The sequence below is a fragment of the Strix aluco genome, chromosome 9, assembly GCF_031877795.1.
Source record: "Strix aluco isolate bStrAlu1 chromosome 9, bStrAlu1.hap1, whole genome shotgun sequence".
In the NCBI taxonomy this organism is placed as follows: domain Eukaryota; kingdom Metazoa; phylum Chordata; class Aves; order Strigiformes; family Strigidae; genus Strix; species Strix aluco.
This window is the reverse complement of record NC_133939.1, coordinates 11222565-11240499: the sequence shown is the minus strand read 5'-3', so window position 1 is coordinate 11240499 and position 17935 is coordinate 11222565. Positions and strand designations below refer to the sequence as shown.

The 17935-nt window shown below is 55.3% G+C and overlaps 1 protein-coding gene across 2 annotated transcripts in view; it reads left to right on the top strand.

The window, feature by feature from the left end:
* The first annotated feature begins 12949 nt into the window (after positions 1 to 12949).
* The window catches only part of PAX3 (paired box 3), an 80948-nt gene continuing 75962 nt past the window's right edge, over positions 12950 to 17935 (top strand). For both annotated transcript variants that reach the window (XM_074834531.1, XM_074834530.1), the window contains exons 1-4: positions 12950 to 13034; positions 13978 to 14213; positions 15625 to 15751; positions 16444 to 16578. In XM_074834531.1, the coding sequence (XP_074690632.1) occupies positions 12950 to 13034; positions 13978 to 14213; positions 15625 to 15751; positions 16444 to 16578 (583 nt within the window). The remainder of the gene's footprint in view (positions 13035 to 13977; positions 14214 to 15624; positions 15752 to 16443; positions 16579 to 17935) is intronic.

The following is a 17935-nucleotide window of genomic DNA, read 5'->3' as shown; positions in this document are numbered from 1 at the left end:
TGATCTTTTAGTATGTGTATTTTGCAAGCTGTCTGCATGATATTCTGACAAGTATCCTCTTAATAGACCTTTACTTGACCACTTCTATTTATCACAAGTGCAAAGGACTTTACTATGTAGAAATGTAAAGGCAGCAGGTGAAGATGTGTGATGTATTTTATGACTGCACAAGTGATGTGTACTGTGCGTTGTCTTGATTATCACAAATCTGTGAAAAACAACCCTCTGACACCCAAAAAACCCTCACCAACCCAAGCAGTATTTATACAGACTCTGTTACAATGGACACAGTTTGTGGAAACAGTATATGAGTTTTGTGTCACTTATGTCTATTTAAAAAGATCCGCACCAGCCTTTTAAAGTTGTAGATCATAATATAAAGGCTCTGAGGAGATAAATTACTGGGATCAACTGTGGCTCTGACCGTGGTTTGTGTATTTAGACCAGTGTTTTCAAACTTGGAGTTGCTCGTTAGCCGTGTAAAAGGTGTATGCCTTCTAAAATCAGGCCTGACCATTAGCCCCTGTTGACTTCAGCAGTAGTTGTGGATGTTCTGCACCAAAGAAAATCACGAGACTTTTATTTAAGCATCTAAATGAGAATTTAGATGGTTGACTTCAGGTACAAACATTTGAAAATTTTGGCCTTAACCTCTCTGTTCTTCAGTTAATGCATCTGTAAAGTTTGATAATAGCATTGACCTACCTCACAGGCAAGATGTGAGGCTTTATTTATTAAAGTTTTTAAGCAATTGGAGATCCTTGAAGAGGAGGTGCTATAGAAGTGAAAGTATTATTATAAATGATACTGTAGTAAGAATAAATATATGTAAATTAATGGACATAAACAGCAACAATGTTTTCTAAGAAAAATAAATATATAAAATATGTACATGTGTACATCATATGCACCAATACATGATTTATCTGTTTGTGCTTCTACTGCAAATGCAGCATGCATATCAGCATTTCTATTCGATCAGGTGAGCTCCAGGACCTTGCAGTTCAGGTGAGCCCAGCCAACAGCCACTGCTATAACTCCATCTCGTGTAGACATGCCGAAGCTCGCTCCGCGCGCGCCCGCAGCCCAGCTGGAGCTCGCGGCGTAGCTCTGGCTTCGCGTCGCTCCTGTGGGCTTTCTGGCTGCAGCGAGCCGCTCGCCCGCGGCAGGTGCGCTGCCAGCGCCGTCTGGGCCAGCTAGCGAGCGCGCACGGCTTGGGTATGTGTACAGGAGCTGCAGTCACAACGGGAGCTATTCTGTAGCTGCACCCTGAAATACTGATTACAGTAAGAAATGTATACTCCATCCTTTTCTTCCCACATCATAGCTTTATTCTCGCCTTTTCTCTGTAAACAGTATTTGCCATTTTGACTAAACCAATGGTTTCAACTGGGATCCACGGACTACTTCTAAAGGATCTGCGAAAGGTAAGTAAGAAAAGCAAATCAATCATCAGAAGCTTAAATTTGTTACGTGAGGGTCAACTTTAAAATGTTTAGAGGTTGGCACATTACAAAAAGTTGAAGATCACAGGCCTAAACAGGATTTTCAGGCTTATTCACAATTGAACGATCATCTTACGTATCAGGTTTCTACCCATATATTTGAAAATATTTCAGAGCCAAATTAAAATGGACAGTCTGACCATATGCCAAATCCTTCTCTCTGTTTACGCAAATTTTGGGAAACTCCACTGGTTTCAGGAGCGTTAGTCTGGATCCACATCACAGTACCAGTCAGAAAAAATCATGCATTGTATACATCTCTGGCTACTGTAGAATCCCAGTATTATATTTGTATTTTGGGTTCCTTTGAGTGTACAGATTGTTTGTCCAAAGCCAAACTTTGCTCAAGTTTCAGTAAAAAAAAAGTTAAGTAAAATACAAGAAGAGAAAATCTGTGTGACTGCTGGTGTTTTATTATTGTAACTATTTCAGTTAGAACACTCGTGTTTTCTAGTTGTTTAAAAATGCACAGGGATAGGCAGCTGAAGGGGTATGCATCAGTTACACTACCCACACATCCTCCAGAAAAAAACAGTGCTTTGGGAAAGCGGAGAAGGCGGGGTATGCCACAACACCATGGGGAAAATAATGGGAAATACAAGCTGCTGGCGCTTTTTTAAACTTGCAGGGGTTTTTTGTTTTTTTTTTTTTTTACTGTGCAACATTTCTCTGCGTTACACAGTCTAGGGCACAAGCACCTACAGCCAAGAAGTGGAAGCACCAGGAAAGTAAACAAAGGCCTGAAGCTTTCTCAGGAATTTTTTGACCTCTGCTAGATCACAGGCTGCATGAACGCTGAAAGATCTTCCAGTCATGCCAAAAGACCTTAAATATTTTGTGGCAGCAAACCCCTGTTCATACTCTACCTGAATGAAGCATACAGGACTCCAGGCTGCAAGATTAGATTGAATATTAGGTTCATGATTTGGAGGCTGCCAGACACCGGCATTATTAGCCCAAGAGAGGGAGGAGAAAGGTAGGAGGGCAGAACCCAGTTTACCGAGACACAGCCTGGCTGGGTACTCGCGTACTGCAAACTGTTCCACCTCGCCTGGGACAGGTGACTGCTGTCTCTGCTTGGGGAAAGCTCTCACGGGAGCTGGTGGCCATCACAGGATAAAGCTATTTGCAGGGAAAATCTCAGTACACGCTATTTTCAGGGAGCTTCTGCCAGTTGCAATATATGGGGTTTTGTTAGGACAATCCCACGTTACAACTTTCCTTCTTTCATGTTGCCCTTCTTAATGTGCTCAATAATTCAGTTTTTTTAAAGCACCATTATGTTTTCAACACATATGTACCTTCAGTGCCACAGTGTAGAAATTTTTATTTCTGCTCTCTCCGTTGAAAGTGTCTCTGGCAAATACTGCAGCTGCAAAGAAGAAATCATACTCCTTTCTGCATCACTAGCCCACAAGTAGTAAACAATCATACAATGTTAATTTGCACAACAGCAGGTATTAATCTTCTGAAAGACAGGTTTGACAGAAAAACATTTCATAAATGCATGGAAGGAATAAAAACCTCAATTATCTAGTTGTATTGGTTAGAAGGCCTGCATACAGAGGTTAAACCAGGACAGGTACTTTTATATTCTTTTATCATGCAAAAAGCAACATAGCAGTTACTCTCATATATATGATCATTAGAAATGTACCACAAAACCAAATAATAAAAAAGTAGCTAACAGCAGTGGGTACCTGTCGTGTTGTACGTCCCTGCAAGTTAGAGCAATGGCCTGAATTTCTTACAGTGACTGGTAGTTTGCATCCGATCTATTTTTGTCTGGGTCGAGACAGCATTTTGGAAGCACATTTTGAAAATCAGGCTCAATAATAGTGTTGTGGGCTGAGAACCCCAGAAGACCATCTTACTCTGAAAAGTGAGTTTCTGTCTGTATTTATACTTTTAAAGAAAAGAATAAACTTCTGTTATTTTCTCCTTGCACTGTAAAAATCTATTATTAAAACACGGTGGATCACAGGTGCATATGGAAATACTGTTGCTTCTTAATGCTCTTGTTTTGTAGCTCAAATTATCGTTCACAGGGATTCAGGTTGGCTTTCAAGGCTTACGTCCCCAGGTAGCTTATTGTGTGTAACACTTTGTATAACACGTCTTCTGCAAATGGTGGAAGAGTGAGTTGCCTGCACAGAGGCAGTTACCACAGACCAAGGAATATAGGTATAGTTATACGGTTAATGTGGATTTTTCAGCCAAAATCCTACTTCAGTGAGCAATTTCACTGGAGCGGGTGAACTGTTCCAACTGGCCAAGACTGCTGGTTGTGCAAACAGACAAAATCCCACTGAATGGGAATTTCAGGGGTGTGTGAACTACACATTTCTCTGGAAAAAGCTGTGCTATTGTGTATTCAGAGCTGGTGCTGAAAACCTTTACTTAGGGGAATAGTCTTTGTGAATCCCAAGGGAAGGTGCTGTTGCAACTCCCTTGCTCATGTTCATGACTGTGCAGACATCTCTTTCCTTGTGTCTGTGTCCTGTGTGTCAGTGAAAATTTAACAATAGCTGAAGACACCAATATTTACGTACACATGTGTACATTATTCAGAGGAATGGTTATTAATCATCTCTGACCTGCAGGCTTAAGCATAAACAGTGCATTTTATATTAATATGGTGCACGAGATGTTTATGGACATGATATTGAGTGCCTAACATTCACTGGAAATAAAAGCGGAGGAGAACTGTTTGCTTAACTTCAACAGAGCTCTTCATGTTCATTTAAATCCTCCTGAGCTCAATGGTCCTTTTCCCTGTGTTGCAGACGTTTTGTAGCTATAATGCCCATCTGGTCTACTGGTCTAGAGAATACGCTTTATCTCACTGGAAGCTAGGTCATTTTGTTAGCATATTATATTGCCAAAGAAAACTTTAATCTTTGTTTGTGTTAACCTCTGCTCATTGAAACCACATCAGAGGCGGCTCCCTGTCTTGCCTGTTGGTGCAAGGTCTTCACACAAACTTCACAGATGTTCCCTTCGTGTCACAAACAGGTCAAGGTAGCAATGGGTCTTTCACAGCTACGATTTCTAATGTTTCTGAAGGGTATTTAAATGTGGTGGCTCACTTATTAAAGCTAGAACACCCTGCAACTTATCCTGCTTCTGTCTGTTATCCGGATGCATGTAGAAATGGAGATATTTGGAAGAAATGCCACAACTGTGTTAAAAAAATACAGTTTATGTCATGGGGGATACTATATTCATGCTAGACGTATTCGACTATGTTTGTCTTCTATCAGTGCAGCATAAAATCCTTTCGCCTGTGTTACGGGGAAGGAGCAATACTGGCTCTCTGTTTGGTGTGTATCTCCTCTTACTAAAACCACCCAGGTCTGAAGCCGGTCTCCCAGCTCGCGTTCTGAACTGCTCTCAGGCTTACTTTTCACATATCATACAGACTGTGAACTTTTGGATCAAGGTGATTGTAATCTTTTACAAATAGCTTCAGTTGAAAAATCTCAGCTATTTTAAGGAGCTTTTTACAATAAACAAATATTCTGAGGTTGATTTGTCTCACTGGATTACGAAATTTGGGAGGAATTGCTTGAAAGATTTTAACCTCTTTTAAAATTATTATTCATCCCCCAACCTACTCCTGATTTGTCAGGGAATCTAAATCTCAGACTTCAGTTCATTACAGTTCCAGATATAAGCAACGTTTCCTCATCCTGCTTCTAAGTTGTTTAATCATTTAGTAAAATCTAACAAATCCATTTCAGTTATTTTTTAACCTTTTGATTAACAACAAATAACAATAACAGCATTTGGGGTTTGGGTTTTTTTAATGACTGAAATTTGAGAAATATGCTTGAGATACAAATCAAAATTTGCTTTCCTTTAAAATGGGAAGAATGAAACTTTTTATGACTTAGAAAATGTGATGATGAGCACAATGCCAGCTTGATTTCCACATTGTAAATAAGGACTTGTTAGGTGGGTGGTTAATATTAGGGGACAGAAAAATATCCTTCAATGAAAAAAAGCTGTAACTATTGAAAGGTTTGAAGTAAATTAAATGAAACCTTAAATATAAGGAATCATTTTAAATCCTTAAAAGTAAGGATTAGAAGAAACCACACGTTCCTCTAATCAGGTAGCAAACGTTTCTCTCTGACAATAGATTTGAATCTCCCTGTATTATTTAAGTATCAAAATCGCATGGAAAGTAGGTGACTGTTTAGTTGTTCTGGGAGTTACTTCTGCTTTCTTCCTGAAGGAGAGGGAAGAGTCTCTCTTTGGTAACGATTCCTAAAAACATTCTTCCAGATGTTAATTAAGTCATGTTGTCCCCCCCAAAACCCCGCCCTAATTTCTTTATTTTCTACGGGCAGTTGGCTTACTTTCTGCCCAAGGCAAGACCCGGGGGTGCTGGTCCCCTCCGGAGCCGGAGCCACCCTGGGGCTCGCCCGAAGGGTAGCCAGGGGCCTGCCGTGAAAGCGCCAGAACCCCCCAAATCTGGGGCGGTGCTCGTTGCCGTTGTGTTTTACTTCACCCAGCAGTGCGCTGGCCCTGGCACCGGCAGCGCCCGGGGAGCGGCATCTTTTCGTTCCAGCCCGGGGGGTACCGCTTTGGGGATGGGCGGCGGGCGGTGCCCGCTGCGGGGGGGAGGCAGGGCCGGGCCTTTGCCCGCTGGGGGGGCGGGCACGGCGTGGCCCGGCACGGCCCACGGGCACCGGCGGGGGCCCCTCTCCGGCGCTGCAGGCCCCCGCGGGGCGCTGGCCCACGGCTCCCCGCCGGAGGAGCCCCCGGCCCGGACATCGCTGCGGCCGGAGCCGCCGCCGGGAGCAGCCGCAGCGGGCAGCCCTAGGGCGAGGCGCCGGCCCTCCTTGGCCCGCCTTCGTCTCTTCTGTCTTGCTTTGGTTTTGACTCTTGTTTTCTTGGTTGATTTCTTTTGCTTTCTTGCTGTCCCTCCTTCCTTCTTGCTCTTTTTTTCTTTCTTCTTTCCCTCTTGGTCATTCTTTCTTTCTTTTGCTTTCTCTCTCATATCCTTTCTCTCTTTTTTTTTTTCTTTCTCTCTTTTTCGGTTTCTCTTTTCCCAGATTTTAATCCAGTTTAAAAGAATAAATGGTGAAATCATACAGCTGCGGGCGAAATCCTGATTAATGAATTCAATGTCTGTGCTACTAGGGCCGCTTTCCCCTGAATAGCGTTAATTCCTGGCTCCATCGTGTTGGACAGACGGCGGGGAGGGAGGGAGGGAGGGGTGACCCGGGAGACCCTTGGGGAGCGAGGGCTAGGTGCCCGCTGGTGCCCCGGTACCTGTTAACAGAGCCGGGGTGGGTCACGCAGGGCCACGCGTGTCCCTCGTTGCTGTGAAAGTCTCTCGTTCCGAAGGCAAATGATCAGCCGAGCCGAGGTCCGTAAAGCCCTCACGGACTCTTTATCGCAGTAAAACTCCCGGTGGAAATCTATTGTGATACTGCTGAAATTAACCACCGCTGGTGTTTTTACAAGTAATTAACGAGTAATTAGATGCTTCGTTTTGAAATGGGGTTGTTCACTAGGGGGGAGGTGGGGAAGGGAGAGGCGAGTCTCCTCTCCTGTGGGCGAGACCCTGCAGGTGGGCGCGGGGGAGCCGGCCCAGCCCCCTCCCGGGAGCGCGGCGGGTTATCGCCCCCCCTCCCCGAGATGAATCCGAAAGTCGATTGCAATCTTTAAAAGCATAAGTAAAGGCGTACCGTACGCCTTTTCCTCCCGTCCCTTCGCTGGGGAGGACCAGCCCGGCCCTGCCGCCGTGGCACGTGGGAAGAAGCCCCGGGCCCTGCCGAACTGGGGCGGCGGTGGGGCTGGGGAGCCCGGGGGAGCCCCGGGGAGTCCGGAGCGCACACGCCGCCGCTCCTGGGCCCCTCAGCCCCCGGACCGCAGACGCGTCTCAGTCCTCGTCCCAGCAGGCACGTGTTGGTGTGGCGTGGCGGGTGTAGTATCGCTTACCGGAGGATCTGGTAGTAATCAGAAAGGTGAGGAGTTAGTGAAATACATGTTGTATTTATTGCCAGTTTACAGGGAGAGAGAGGGCGGCCGGTGCAGCAAAGGGTAGGTGCATTTGTAGGGTTAAGTGTTTCAGCCTTAGCCCACGGGCAGCCTCGCCGGCCCACGGGGGATTGGATTTCGGCCCCTGCCGGGGCCCATGCCCCAGCCAGGAGCACGGCCAGTCCCCGGGCCGCGGGCAGCTGCCCCCGACGGGCAGCGGAGGGGAGTCCCCTGGGCATTTGCTCCCTCGCACAGCTCCTTTCGGAGCCACAGTGGCGAGAGCTACCTCGGATCTACCCACACACGGAAATGCTCTGCCTTTACCCTTCAGATTTCTCTTTCCTCCGTGGTCCTGGCAAAGCCGATCCCCGCGGACATACCCTCCGAAGAAAATTCCTCCTGACTAAGGGCAGCGACAAAGTGCCCTTCTTTCCCCTCGACCCGGACAGCGGGGCTTCGGAGTGGTCCTCGGGCTCGCCTCGAGGCTGCCTGGGGTGGTTAGGGGGGTCTGAGTTGTCCTGTCCCCGTCCCTACCCTCACGCAGAGCCTCCTCCCGTACCGAGCCACCCCTTCTCAGGCTGCCAAACGCACTGTGGCTGTAAATTAATGAAAACGTAACAACTCAAAAGGGGAAAGAAAAATTAAGACGGTGCTGAGACGTGCGGATGGGACATAAAAGCGATAGAAAAAGGTTCAAAGCTTTCGGTGATGACTTTTCAACCTTTATTTATGTGCCTATTAATGCAATATCCATCATGGAGATACGCATCTTTATCCTTTCAACTGATATGCTGGGAATCAATTGGATATGCAGATTACATTTCGTAAGTTTCCAAATGTTAATCTCCCCGGCCCTTTGCTAGTAATTTCTTTTTTCGCCAAATAGTATTATGTTTCTGCCACAAAAAAAAAAAAAAAAAAAAAAAAGCCTTAAAACAATTAATCTTAAGGCTACTTGTCTCGAAATGTTCGCCAAGGCTCGGGCCCCGGAGTCGGGCGGAGGGCCACGCTCCCTGGCCGCTCCGCCGCCAGCCCGGAGCCCTCCCGGGGCACCGGTCCGGGCTTCGCCGGGGCGGAGGCGTCTGTGGGCCCGGGGCGGCCCCTGCCCCCGCCGTGCGGGGCTCGGTGAAGCCGGGCGGGTGTCCGAGAGGGGATTTTTCCCTCTAAACCTGGAGGCGGGGTGGGCCTGGCTCCCTCCCGGCGCCGGAGCCGGGCGAGCCCCGCGCCTCCCGCCGCCGCGTCCAGCCGCCGGGGCGGTGCTTCCCGGCCGGCGGCCCCGGGGCTCCCTCACAACCCCGGCTCGGCAGGTGACGTCCCCGGACACCTCTGGGACCATAAACGGGAAGGGAGTGACAGGCGAAAATACGGCCCGGGGTGGCCCTCCCGGGGAGAGCTCTATTCGTGGAGCTGTTTTCAAAGAAGGAGACCGGGCTGCACGGGGCCAGCTGTCGCTGTAACCGGCCACTTCTCCAGTGTCGCCGCCCGCGGGATGCCGCAGGGTGCCATCACCTACCGCCTCCCTCCCTGCCCCGCTCCTCCGCCCCGCCGCACCCCCGCCCCGCGTCCCCTGCCCAAAGCAGGGTATTTATTAACCCTTCGTATTACTCTAACCCCCAAGTTACTAGACCGGTATTGACACTTCTCTTCTGTGGCATTTTACAACTCGCTGTCGTACGCAGGTCGCTCTCGCCCGAAAAAGTCGCTACCGGTTTGATCTAACACCCTCTGAACGTGGAGCACACGCTCGGGCTGGGCCGGCGGCGGCGGGGAAGCCCGTGGGCCCGGTTCCCCCCCACCCCCCGGGTCCAGCTCCCCCCCGCCCGGGCGGCCGCCGACCGGAGGTGCGGGATCCCCCAAACGCACAAACCCGCTCGCTCTGTAGCAGGGGGAGAAGGGGGAAGCCCGTGTAAAGACAGATACATCAGGCAGTGGGAGACACGGAACCGGGCAGCCCCGAGGCGGCCCATGTCCAGAGACCCCAACCCAGGGGTTTCTTTGGGAGCTGTTTATGGCGAGGGCAGCGTGGGGCACGAACCAGAAATTACAGGCGCCCGTACACACTAGTTATGCTAGTCTTCCCTTCCCTTCCCTTCCCTTCCCTTCCCTTCCCTTCCCTTCCCTTCCCTTCCCTTCCCTTCCCTTCCCTTCCCTTCCCTTCCCTTCCCTTCCCTTCCCTTCCCTTCCCTTCCCCTTCCCTTCCCTTCCCTTCACCTTCCCTTCCCTTCCCCTGTACTCTCCTCTCCCCTTCACGTCCCCTGAAAATAGTGAGGCGGAGAAGTCCCTCCGAAATCCTTATGAGAAATTAATGTATGCGCACAAACCTGGAAACAGTATAATTGATTTATTTCTAATAGAGGACAAACCCGCAATGTTTATCGTTCATAAATGATTGCCTGTGTTCTTAATAGCTCTAATTTTCATCGTCCATTTGATGTGCTGCAGGTTTAATATAGAGCATTTACTAATCCAATTAAAAGTGCACCTGGCCTGGAAGAGCTCTGTAATTAGCAGGAGCATTTTTAGCTATTTCCACTGGAAAACCGTGAAATCATCTCTGCTGGCCTAAAGGACTGTAATATGGGGGTGGGGGCGAGGAGGGGAGGGAGGAGCGGGGCCAGGCATTCGTGCCTAATCTTTTTGCCTTGAATTTTTAACAGTTCCCGTGCGGGAGGATGCGGCTGGTTCATCTCGGTGCTCTCGGCGTCTGGTAGCGCAGGACGGCGAGGGCGAGACTAGGTGGGTTTTACACCGCTTTCCCCTCCTGCCCACGCGAGCCCTGCCCAGAACCTGGCCTGGGGGAGCTGGGCTCGGCTTTGGGGGTCCGGGCCGGCTCTGGGGCGGGGAACCGGGCGCGCCCGGGCCGCCCCTGCCCCGGTGCCTCCGCGGGAGCGGCGGCGGCGGCTGTGGAGCTCCTGAGGCGGCTCCCGGCACCGGACGGCGTGGGACCGGCCCGCCGGGGCCCCCCTGAGCGCGGCACACAGCCCCACGCGAATACACGCGCCACGCACACGGACGCCCGTCGTCGAAGGAGGGGGAAACGCAACTCACAGTAACTGCCGAGCCCGACTCTCATGCCCGGGACGAGCGGCTCCGCTCCTCCTCCTGCGCGGGTCAGGGCTCGAGGCAATTCCCCGCCAGCCCCCGCCCCGCGTGGACGTGGGTGACGGCCCCCCCCGCCGCAGCCGCGGGTGGGAAGGGCTCCTGCCCCCACGGTCGGGGGGGGCCGTTCCGCCGTGTGCGCTCCCGCGCGGCCCCGCTTCCCGCCGCGCGTTTCCCGAGCACGACTGAAATCTTAAATAGCTCCGTCCTTTTTTTTTTTTTTTTTTTTTTTTTTTTTTTTTTAATAACACTTCTACCGCCTTCCTTCCTCAAGTGAAATACGCGCGGCAAATAGCGGGGCGGGCACGGGACCCCCGGGGCGCCCCCCGCGCCTCGCTGTCCGGCTGCGGCCGGGCTGCCACGGCCCGGGGGTTCGCCGGGCTCGGTAGCGGTTTTCGCAAAACTTCGGTCATCGGGGTGCCCTGTAGAACACAAACCCCGTGTGAAATACACGCTGACTTTTACCGTCGCGCGAACTTGTCTTGGCAACCTGTTCCTCGGGTGCGCGGGAGCTTTCCTGAGCAGGGCCGGCGGCCGCCGCGCACCCGGGATTTGGGAGTTGGTTTTAGGCATTTAAAAAGTGATGGAAACCGCTCGGTTTGGTGGCCGGGGCGCGGGGGCTGGAGAAGTCGGGACCGGAGCCTCCCAGGCGTGCGGGGCACCGGCCGCTGCGGGTGCCGCCGAGGGAGCGGACGGGCCGGTCCCGCCTGCGGGCTCCGCCGCCCCGAGCAGCCCGGCGCAGAGCCCGGCGGCAAACTCCGCGCTCCCCCGAGCGCCGCTGCCTGCCCCTCGGCGGGCCGATTCTCTCGTTATTCGGCTCCGGATTTCTGCCTAAACAACGGGAACCCCCGCCCTCCCCGAGGCCGGTACCGGCCCCGAAACGATCGCCCGGCCCGTGAAGGGGAAGCGGACTGGGAGCCCAGAAAACATTGTTTCCCTCATTTCAAAGGGAGAACCTGAACGATTCTCATCCTTTTGATTGATTAAGGTCTTGAATAACTTGAAGCTCGGGAGTGACAGTTACTGAATAGACTATTGCAAATAAAGAGCACTGTGGAAAGCTGGGCTGGCACTTCAGAGTGTAAAGGAGGCGAGTTTGCTGGCACTTACCAAGTTATAAATAAAAGGCCATGCACAATAGTACCTTCTTTAAGGACAGACAGTCTTTACAACACTCCTGGCGTCATATCCTGCTGTGGTCACTTCAGCTCCTAGGCAGACTTTACCTCTTTTATTTTTCCAGCAGTTTAGTTTGAATACTACAATAAATTCCTGGGAACAAACGCTTGTTAGTAAGACTTTAGCACGCACCGCCTCGCACCCCTACGCACCCGCATATACACACTCCCGCACACGCACGTAATGCGGGGACACTCACGTCCCGTCGGTTTTTAAAAGCAGAAATACCCGCGGAGTTCTCGCTTTCAAAACCGTTAGCACCGTTTGGTCTAGAGATGTTTATTCTGGACAGCGAGAGATTTCGGTGCAAAATAAATAAACAGAAGGAAGGGAGGAAGAAGCACTTTTTCTTAAAAAAAAAAAAAAGAAAAAGGAAAGAGAAAAAGAAGGGCGGTTGTTTCCCCCCCGCCACTGGTGCTCGGGGGAGAGGAGCCAGGAGACAAAGCACTTCATGGGCAGCGAGGCAGGGGCTGCCCTTCGTGCCTGGCAGCCTGGCGGGGTCGGGCGGCGGCGGCGGCCCCGCGGAGCCCCGCAGTGGCGCGGGGTCCCAACGGATGCGCGGGCTGGGCCGGCTCCGCCTGGTGCTCTGCTCCCCGGGCCGGGGCCGGGGCGGCCGTCGGGGCACCGAGCAGCTCCCCGCCGCCGACCTCTCTCTGGCCGGGCGCTGCCGCAGCGGGCCGGGCCGGGCCGGGCCGGTGCCGCCGCCGCGCCGGCCGGGCCGATGCGGGATGGCCGCCCCGCTCGCCCAATCAGCGGGGGCGGCGCGGCCGGGCCGGGCGGCGGCGGCCAATCGCGGCGGCGCCGCCGCGGAGCCGCGCCGGGGACGGAGCCGATAAATGCTCCCGGCCCCGCGGCTGCCGCTCCCCGCCGCACCGGGGACGGCCCCGCCGCCCCCCGACTCCCCCCCCACCCCCCCCTCCCCCGGCCCGCCCTGCCCTCCCCTCCCCCGCGCCCAGCCTCGCCGCCCGGCGGGGGGCTCCGGCCCCGGCCCTCCCGGTGCGGGGCAGCGCGGGTCACTGACAAAGGGGCAGCGGCGGAGCTGCCTCCTCCCCGCCCCCCGGCGGCATCCCCCACCCCCTCCCGGGCCGCTGCTGATTCGGTGGGACCCGCTGACAGCGCGGGTCTCTCCTAGATCGGCCCGCACCTGGATATAACCCCGCCGGGCCGCCGCGATGACAACTCTGGCGGGAGCTGTCCCCAGGATGATGCGACCCGGGGCCGGGCAGAACTACCCCCGCAGCGGGTTCCCGCTGGAAGGTAAGGCCGCGCCGCGCCGCTCCCGCTCGGGAAAGTGGGAATCGCGCCGTGCCGGGAAGCCGGGACAAAAATTGCAGCGCGCGGCGGGAGCCGGCGCACGGCGGGCTCCCGGGCTGCCAGCGCCGCCGTCCCGCGGCCGGGCTGGAGCGGGGCTCCCGTCCCGGGACGGGCGCGGCGGGAGCCGCTGCGGGGAAGGCTCGGCGGCGGCCCCCGCCCCTCATCCCGGGAGCGGTCCAGCCCCTCCGGCCGGCGGGAGCCGGGGGAAACCGGCCGGGAGGTCGGCGGCGCAGCGGGCCCTCAGCCCGCTCTTAGCAGAGTGAAGGGCAGTGATTGGGGGAGCCCGAAGTCGGGGAAAAGCGGGGGGGAAAAAGTGAGGAGAAAAATTGGAAATCAAGTAAAAGCGAGCCGAACGAAATCGAAAGGGACTTTAGAAACGGGGGCTCGTCCCGGGCGGGCCGGGCCGCTGCAAGCGGTGGTTCTTCCTCCGGGCAGCGGCGGGGCCAGAGCCCCGCAGCGCCGGGGACCCCGCAGGCCGCGGCCCCGGGGGAGGGCGGGCGTCTGCAGCGGCTCCCACCGCCGCACCCCGGGGCGGCCGAGCCGCGGGCCGGCCCCAGCTGCCCGGGTAGACCGCGGGCTCTCCGCACCGGCTGCCCCATTCTCCGCCGGGGTCGGGCCAGCCCTGAAACCCGGCTCCGGTGCGAGTGCAACAGGTGAAGCCGCCCCGCCGCCTTCCCCTGCCCGCCGGGGCGGCTCCGCGGGGACCGGCGGGCCCCGGGCGCGCTGCGGGACGGCTGGGCGGGTGGGGGCGGGTGGCGGCGAGTTGCCTTGCAGAAAAGCAACGACAAAAAAACAATAACAACAACAACAAAAAAAGACCCAGCAGGATCCGAAGGAGACGTTAACGCCATTTCCCCCTCCTGCCTCCCCTCCCCTCCTTTTCTAGTCTCTACTCCTCTAGGCCAGGGCAGAGTCAATCAGCTCGGAGGAGTGTTTATCAATGGCAGGCCTTTACCCAACCATATCCGACACAAGATAGTGGAGATGGCCCACCATGGCATAAGGCCCTGTGTCATCTCTCGCCAGCTGCGAGTGTCCCACGGCTGCGTCTCCAAAATTCTCTGCAGGTACCAGGAGACGGGCTCCATCCGGCCGGGGGCCATCGGCGGCAGCAAGCCCAAGGTGAGCCCCTCCGCGCCCGCCCCGAGCCGGGCAAACCCCGGTCGCGGCGGCGGGGAGCGAGGCCCAGCCGGGACTCGGCCCGGGGGGGCCGGCACCGGGGTTTGCGGGCGGGGAGGCGGCCCCCCGGGAGGGCCGGGGGGACCGTGCCGGGACCGCGGGTGGGCGCAGACACGCACCGGGCACGGCACCGCCTGCCGCGTCCCCGCCTGTTGCTCTGAAACTTCCGAGGCTTTGAAAAATGTTGTTGGAGTTCGTGGCATTTTTTTTTTTTTTCAGTTAAGAAGAGGCTATTTTAAACAATAATTTCTCAAACGAAACTAGGGAGAAAGGGGTCGTTTTCTGAACGCTTGCCTGCCCAGAGCCCCGAGTGCCCCACGCTCAACCCCGCGGGAGCCGCGGGTGGGCTCGGCGCTGCCGGGACGGACCGGGGAAGCGATCGCTCAGACGTTTGGGCTCGCGCGGCGCGGCGGGATCGGGCTCTCTCTTCTTTCGCTGCAAAGAGAAAAAAAAAAATTACCTGTATTTTTGTCTGTCTGCCTACTGCTCCTTGTCTTGCTCTGTTGATATTTCTGCCCACTCCAAAGCTGCGTGTATTTATAGCCACACCGCTAGAAAGTTTGCGCTCACAATAATGCAGACAAATATGGATTCTTGTCTCAAGATTAACCTCCTCCTACTACTACAGCTTTTCTTCCCCCAAAAACGAAGTAAAGGCTTGAGTTTCTGTCGAAAGTTGCTGCTAGATTTTTTTCCCTTTGTTGCTTGTGAAGTAGCGATGCCTGAACTTTCCCTTTCGGTGTTGGGACTAGAGATATTTTTTTGTAAGCGTGTTACGCGAACGGAAGGCTGTTCCCGGCCGGGAGACCTTTGTTTTGTTTGAATTCGGCTTTATTTTAAAATCACGAGGCCATCGAAGAAACCTCTTGGTACCCGGACCTCTCATGGTTTTATTACGCTGCTTTTTATTTGGCGCTGCAAACTTTGTTCAGCCGAAACTTTACTGACTCGGAGCTTCGCTGACACGGAGTCCTCCTCTAAGCGCGACCCAGAATTTCCCCGGGATTTTCTTCCCGGCCGCACGGCAGCCGGTGCTGCCCGATTCGGGGTTTTCCTTGCCGAGGGCTCGATCCCACTTTCCCCCGTAACCCCGGAGGATTTCCTGGGAAGTTCCGTTTAACTCGGAGGGTGCTTCTTTTACGCGGGCCCGTTGTTAGCTATTATGTCCCCTCGGATTTTAACCTGCCGGCCCGCGGGGTGGTTTGTAACGGGGTTTCTAAGCGGGGCCGGGGCCAGCGGGCGGCGGCGCGGGGCGGCGGGGGGGTCCCGGGGGGGCCGGCGGCGGCAGCCCGGGCTCCGCGGCCGCGCCCGGCCCTGCAGACTGTGCCCGCTCCCCTTGTCTTTCCTGAAGCAGGTGACGACGCCGGATGTTGAGAAGAAAATCGAGGAGTACAAGCGGGAAAACGCGGGCATGTTCAGCTGGGAGATCCGGGACAAGCTGCTGAAGGACGGGGTGTGTGACCGCAACACGGTGCCGTCAGGTACGGGGGCGCCGCCCGGGCAGCGGGGGGTCAGACACGTCCCGGAGGGCCGGGGCGGCCCGGGGAGGGCGGCGCGACCCCGGGGCCAGCCCGGTAGGCGGCGGGAGCGGAGCCCCGGGCCGGGCCGGTGCCCGCGAAGCGGTCGGCGTTAGGACGCCGGTACCGGCGGCCGCGCCCCGGGGGGATTCCCGCGCCCGCTCGGCGGGGGTGTTTTCAATTAAATCGCAACTGCATCCCCCTCCCCTCCTCCTCCCCCCGCTCCCCCGCTGGGCTGCTGCCGCGGGAGGGCTCGGGGCTCGCCGGGGACCCGGAGCTGGGTAGCGGGAGGTGGGGAGCAGCGCCCTGTGCCGGTGGGTTTTTTGCCGGGGCGGGGTGGCGGGGAACGCATGGAGCCGGCGCGGTGTTTGTGCGGGTGTCCTTGGGTTTTTCTCATCACCCACTGCCCGGGCTCGGGCAAAAAAAATACTTGCGGGGCCGCTGTGCCGGCGCTGGAGCGTGGTGCGTGAGGGTGCCCCGTGAGAAGCCCCGCGGGGTGGGCAGTGGGCGGCCCTGAAAAGCCCCGACTGGTAGCAGCTGGGGGGGGACACACAGGGCAGCGGCAGTGATGCGGGGCTCGGCTCCCCGGCCCGGCCCGGCCGCCGCGGGGGGCTGCTGGGGACAAGCCCGGTCACAGCTCTGCGCTCCCCCCGAAGTGAGCTCCATCAGCCGCATCCTGCGGAGCAAGTTTGGGAAAGGCGAGGAGGAGGAAGCCGAGCTGGAAAGGAAGGAGGTGGAGGAAGGTGACAAGAAGGCCAAGCACAGCATTGACGGCATCCTCAGCGAAAGAGGTAAAGTCCCTTGTCCCCCTGCTTTCCGTGGAGCCCTGGGACTGGCCAGTGCCAGCCCCGGTGCTGGTGGGTGTCGCTCCCCTTCTCCCGGAGGTCGTCCTGGGGCCAGTGAAGCGGGAGGGGTAGGACGAAGAGCTGTCCCCGACTGGGCGGCTGCCATGTCCCACCCTGTCCTGTTCCCCCACCGGCACGACCCCGCAGCGTGTGGGAACGGCGCGGAGGTGGGGGCAAAGATGGGGGTCGCCACTGGCTTGGCTTTCAATAGCAGGGACGGGGGCCAGGGAGCAGGGAGGGCTGGAGCCGGCCGCGGAGCCCCCGGCACGGCCGCGCAGGGGCTGCTTTCCCAGCCCAAGCCGAGCCAAAGGCCGCAGCTGGGTGGAAGGGGCGGTTGTAGCCAAAGGCTGCGGAGCGTCAAGTGTTTGCAGCCGTGGGCAGGGCAGGGACCCGCATGTTTCATTCCTTCTAAAACTGTTGGGAAAAGCTTGTGTTGGTGACTGGCCAGGGGCTGCGGGGAGGTGGCAACCTGAACAAGGCGGAGGCGAAAGGCTGCTCCCGGTCGCGCGGTCGTGCCCGGCTCCCCGGCTGGGCCCGAGCCGAGGGGCAGGCGAGGGCCCGGCTGGGCGGCCGGTGCGTGGAAGTGGCTGCCCAGCACATGCACAGGCACTGGAGAAGGCGAGACAAAAGTACCAAATGAGCTGGTCAAACATTTGTACAACTTTTCCAGCTTTTACAAAGAAGGCCTTCTATACACAATCTACACTTGGAGATGAACTTGGAAAACAAAGAGGGGGGAGTCCATTGAAACTCACACTTTGGCTTTGCACAGACAAAGCTTCAGCTAGCAGCAGCTTGATGTGAACAAAAGAAGGCAACCTTTTTATAATTCAAGGAGAAAAGAAGAGAAAACAGCCCCACAAAAGGCTGAGAAAAGACATTATGGGCTTGCAATGAGGGATGAATTATTCAATGAGCCCCTAATAGCTGATGCTCCACGCAGTTTTATGGACTCTCCACCGTGGAAAAAGTAGCTGGCTTTACCTAGAAAATGTTTCTAGCATTTCTAGACATCTAGCGTTGTTGAGTGCCATTCAAGAAGGACAACTGAAACCCGTTTTTAACAGTAGGGTATCTCCGTGTTGTGTAGGAACAAATCTGAAAACATTCCCCAAACTTAGTTTTCAACTCTATTATTAAAGCTTTCAGGGAAGCCTCATCTTCTGCGTGTCTGTGTTTGCGTGGGTGCGTGTAATACGAACACACAGAAGATGCTAACAAAGTAAGAGATTTTTAAGGCCAGAAGGCACAGGTTGATTACCCAGTCTAGCTGCCCCTATATGATGGGTCCAGAGTTTCCTCC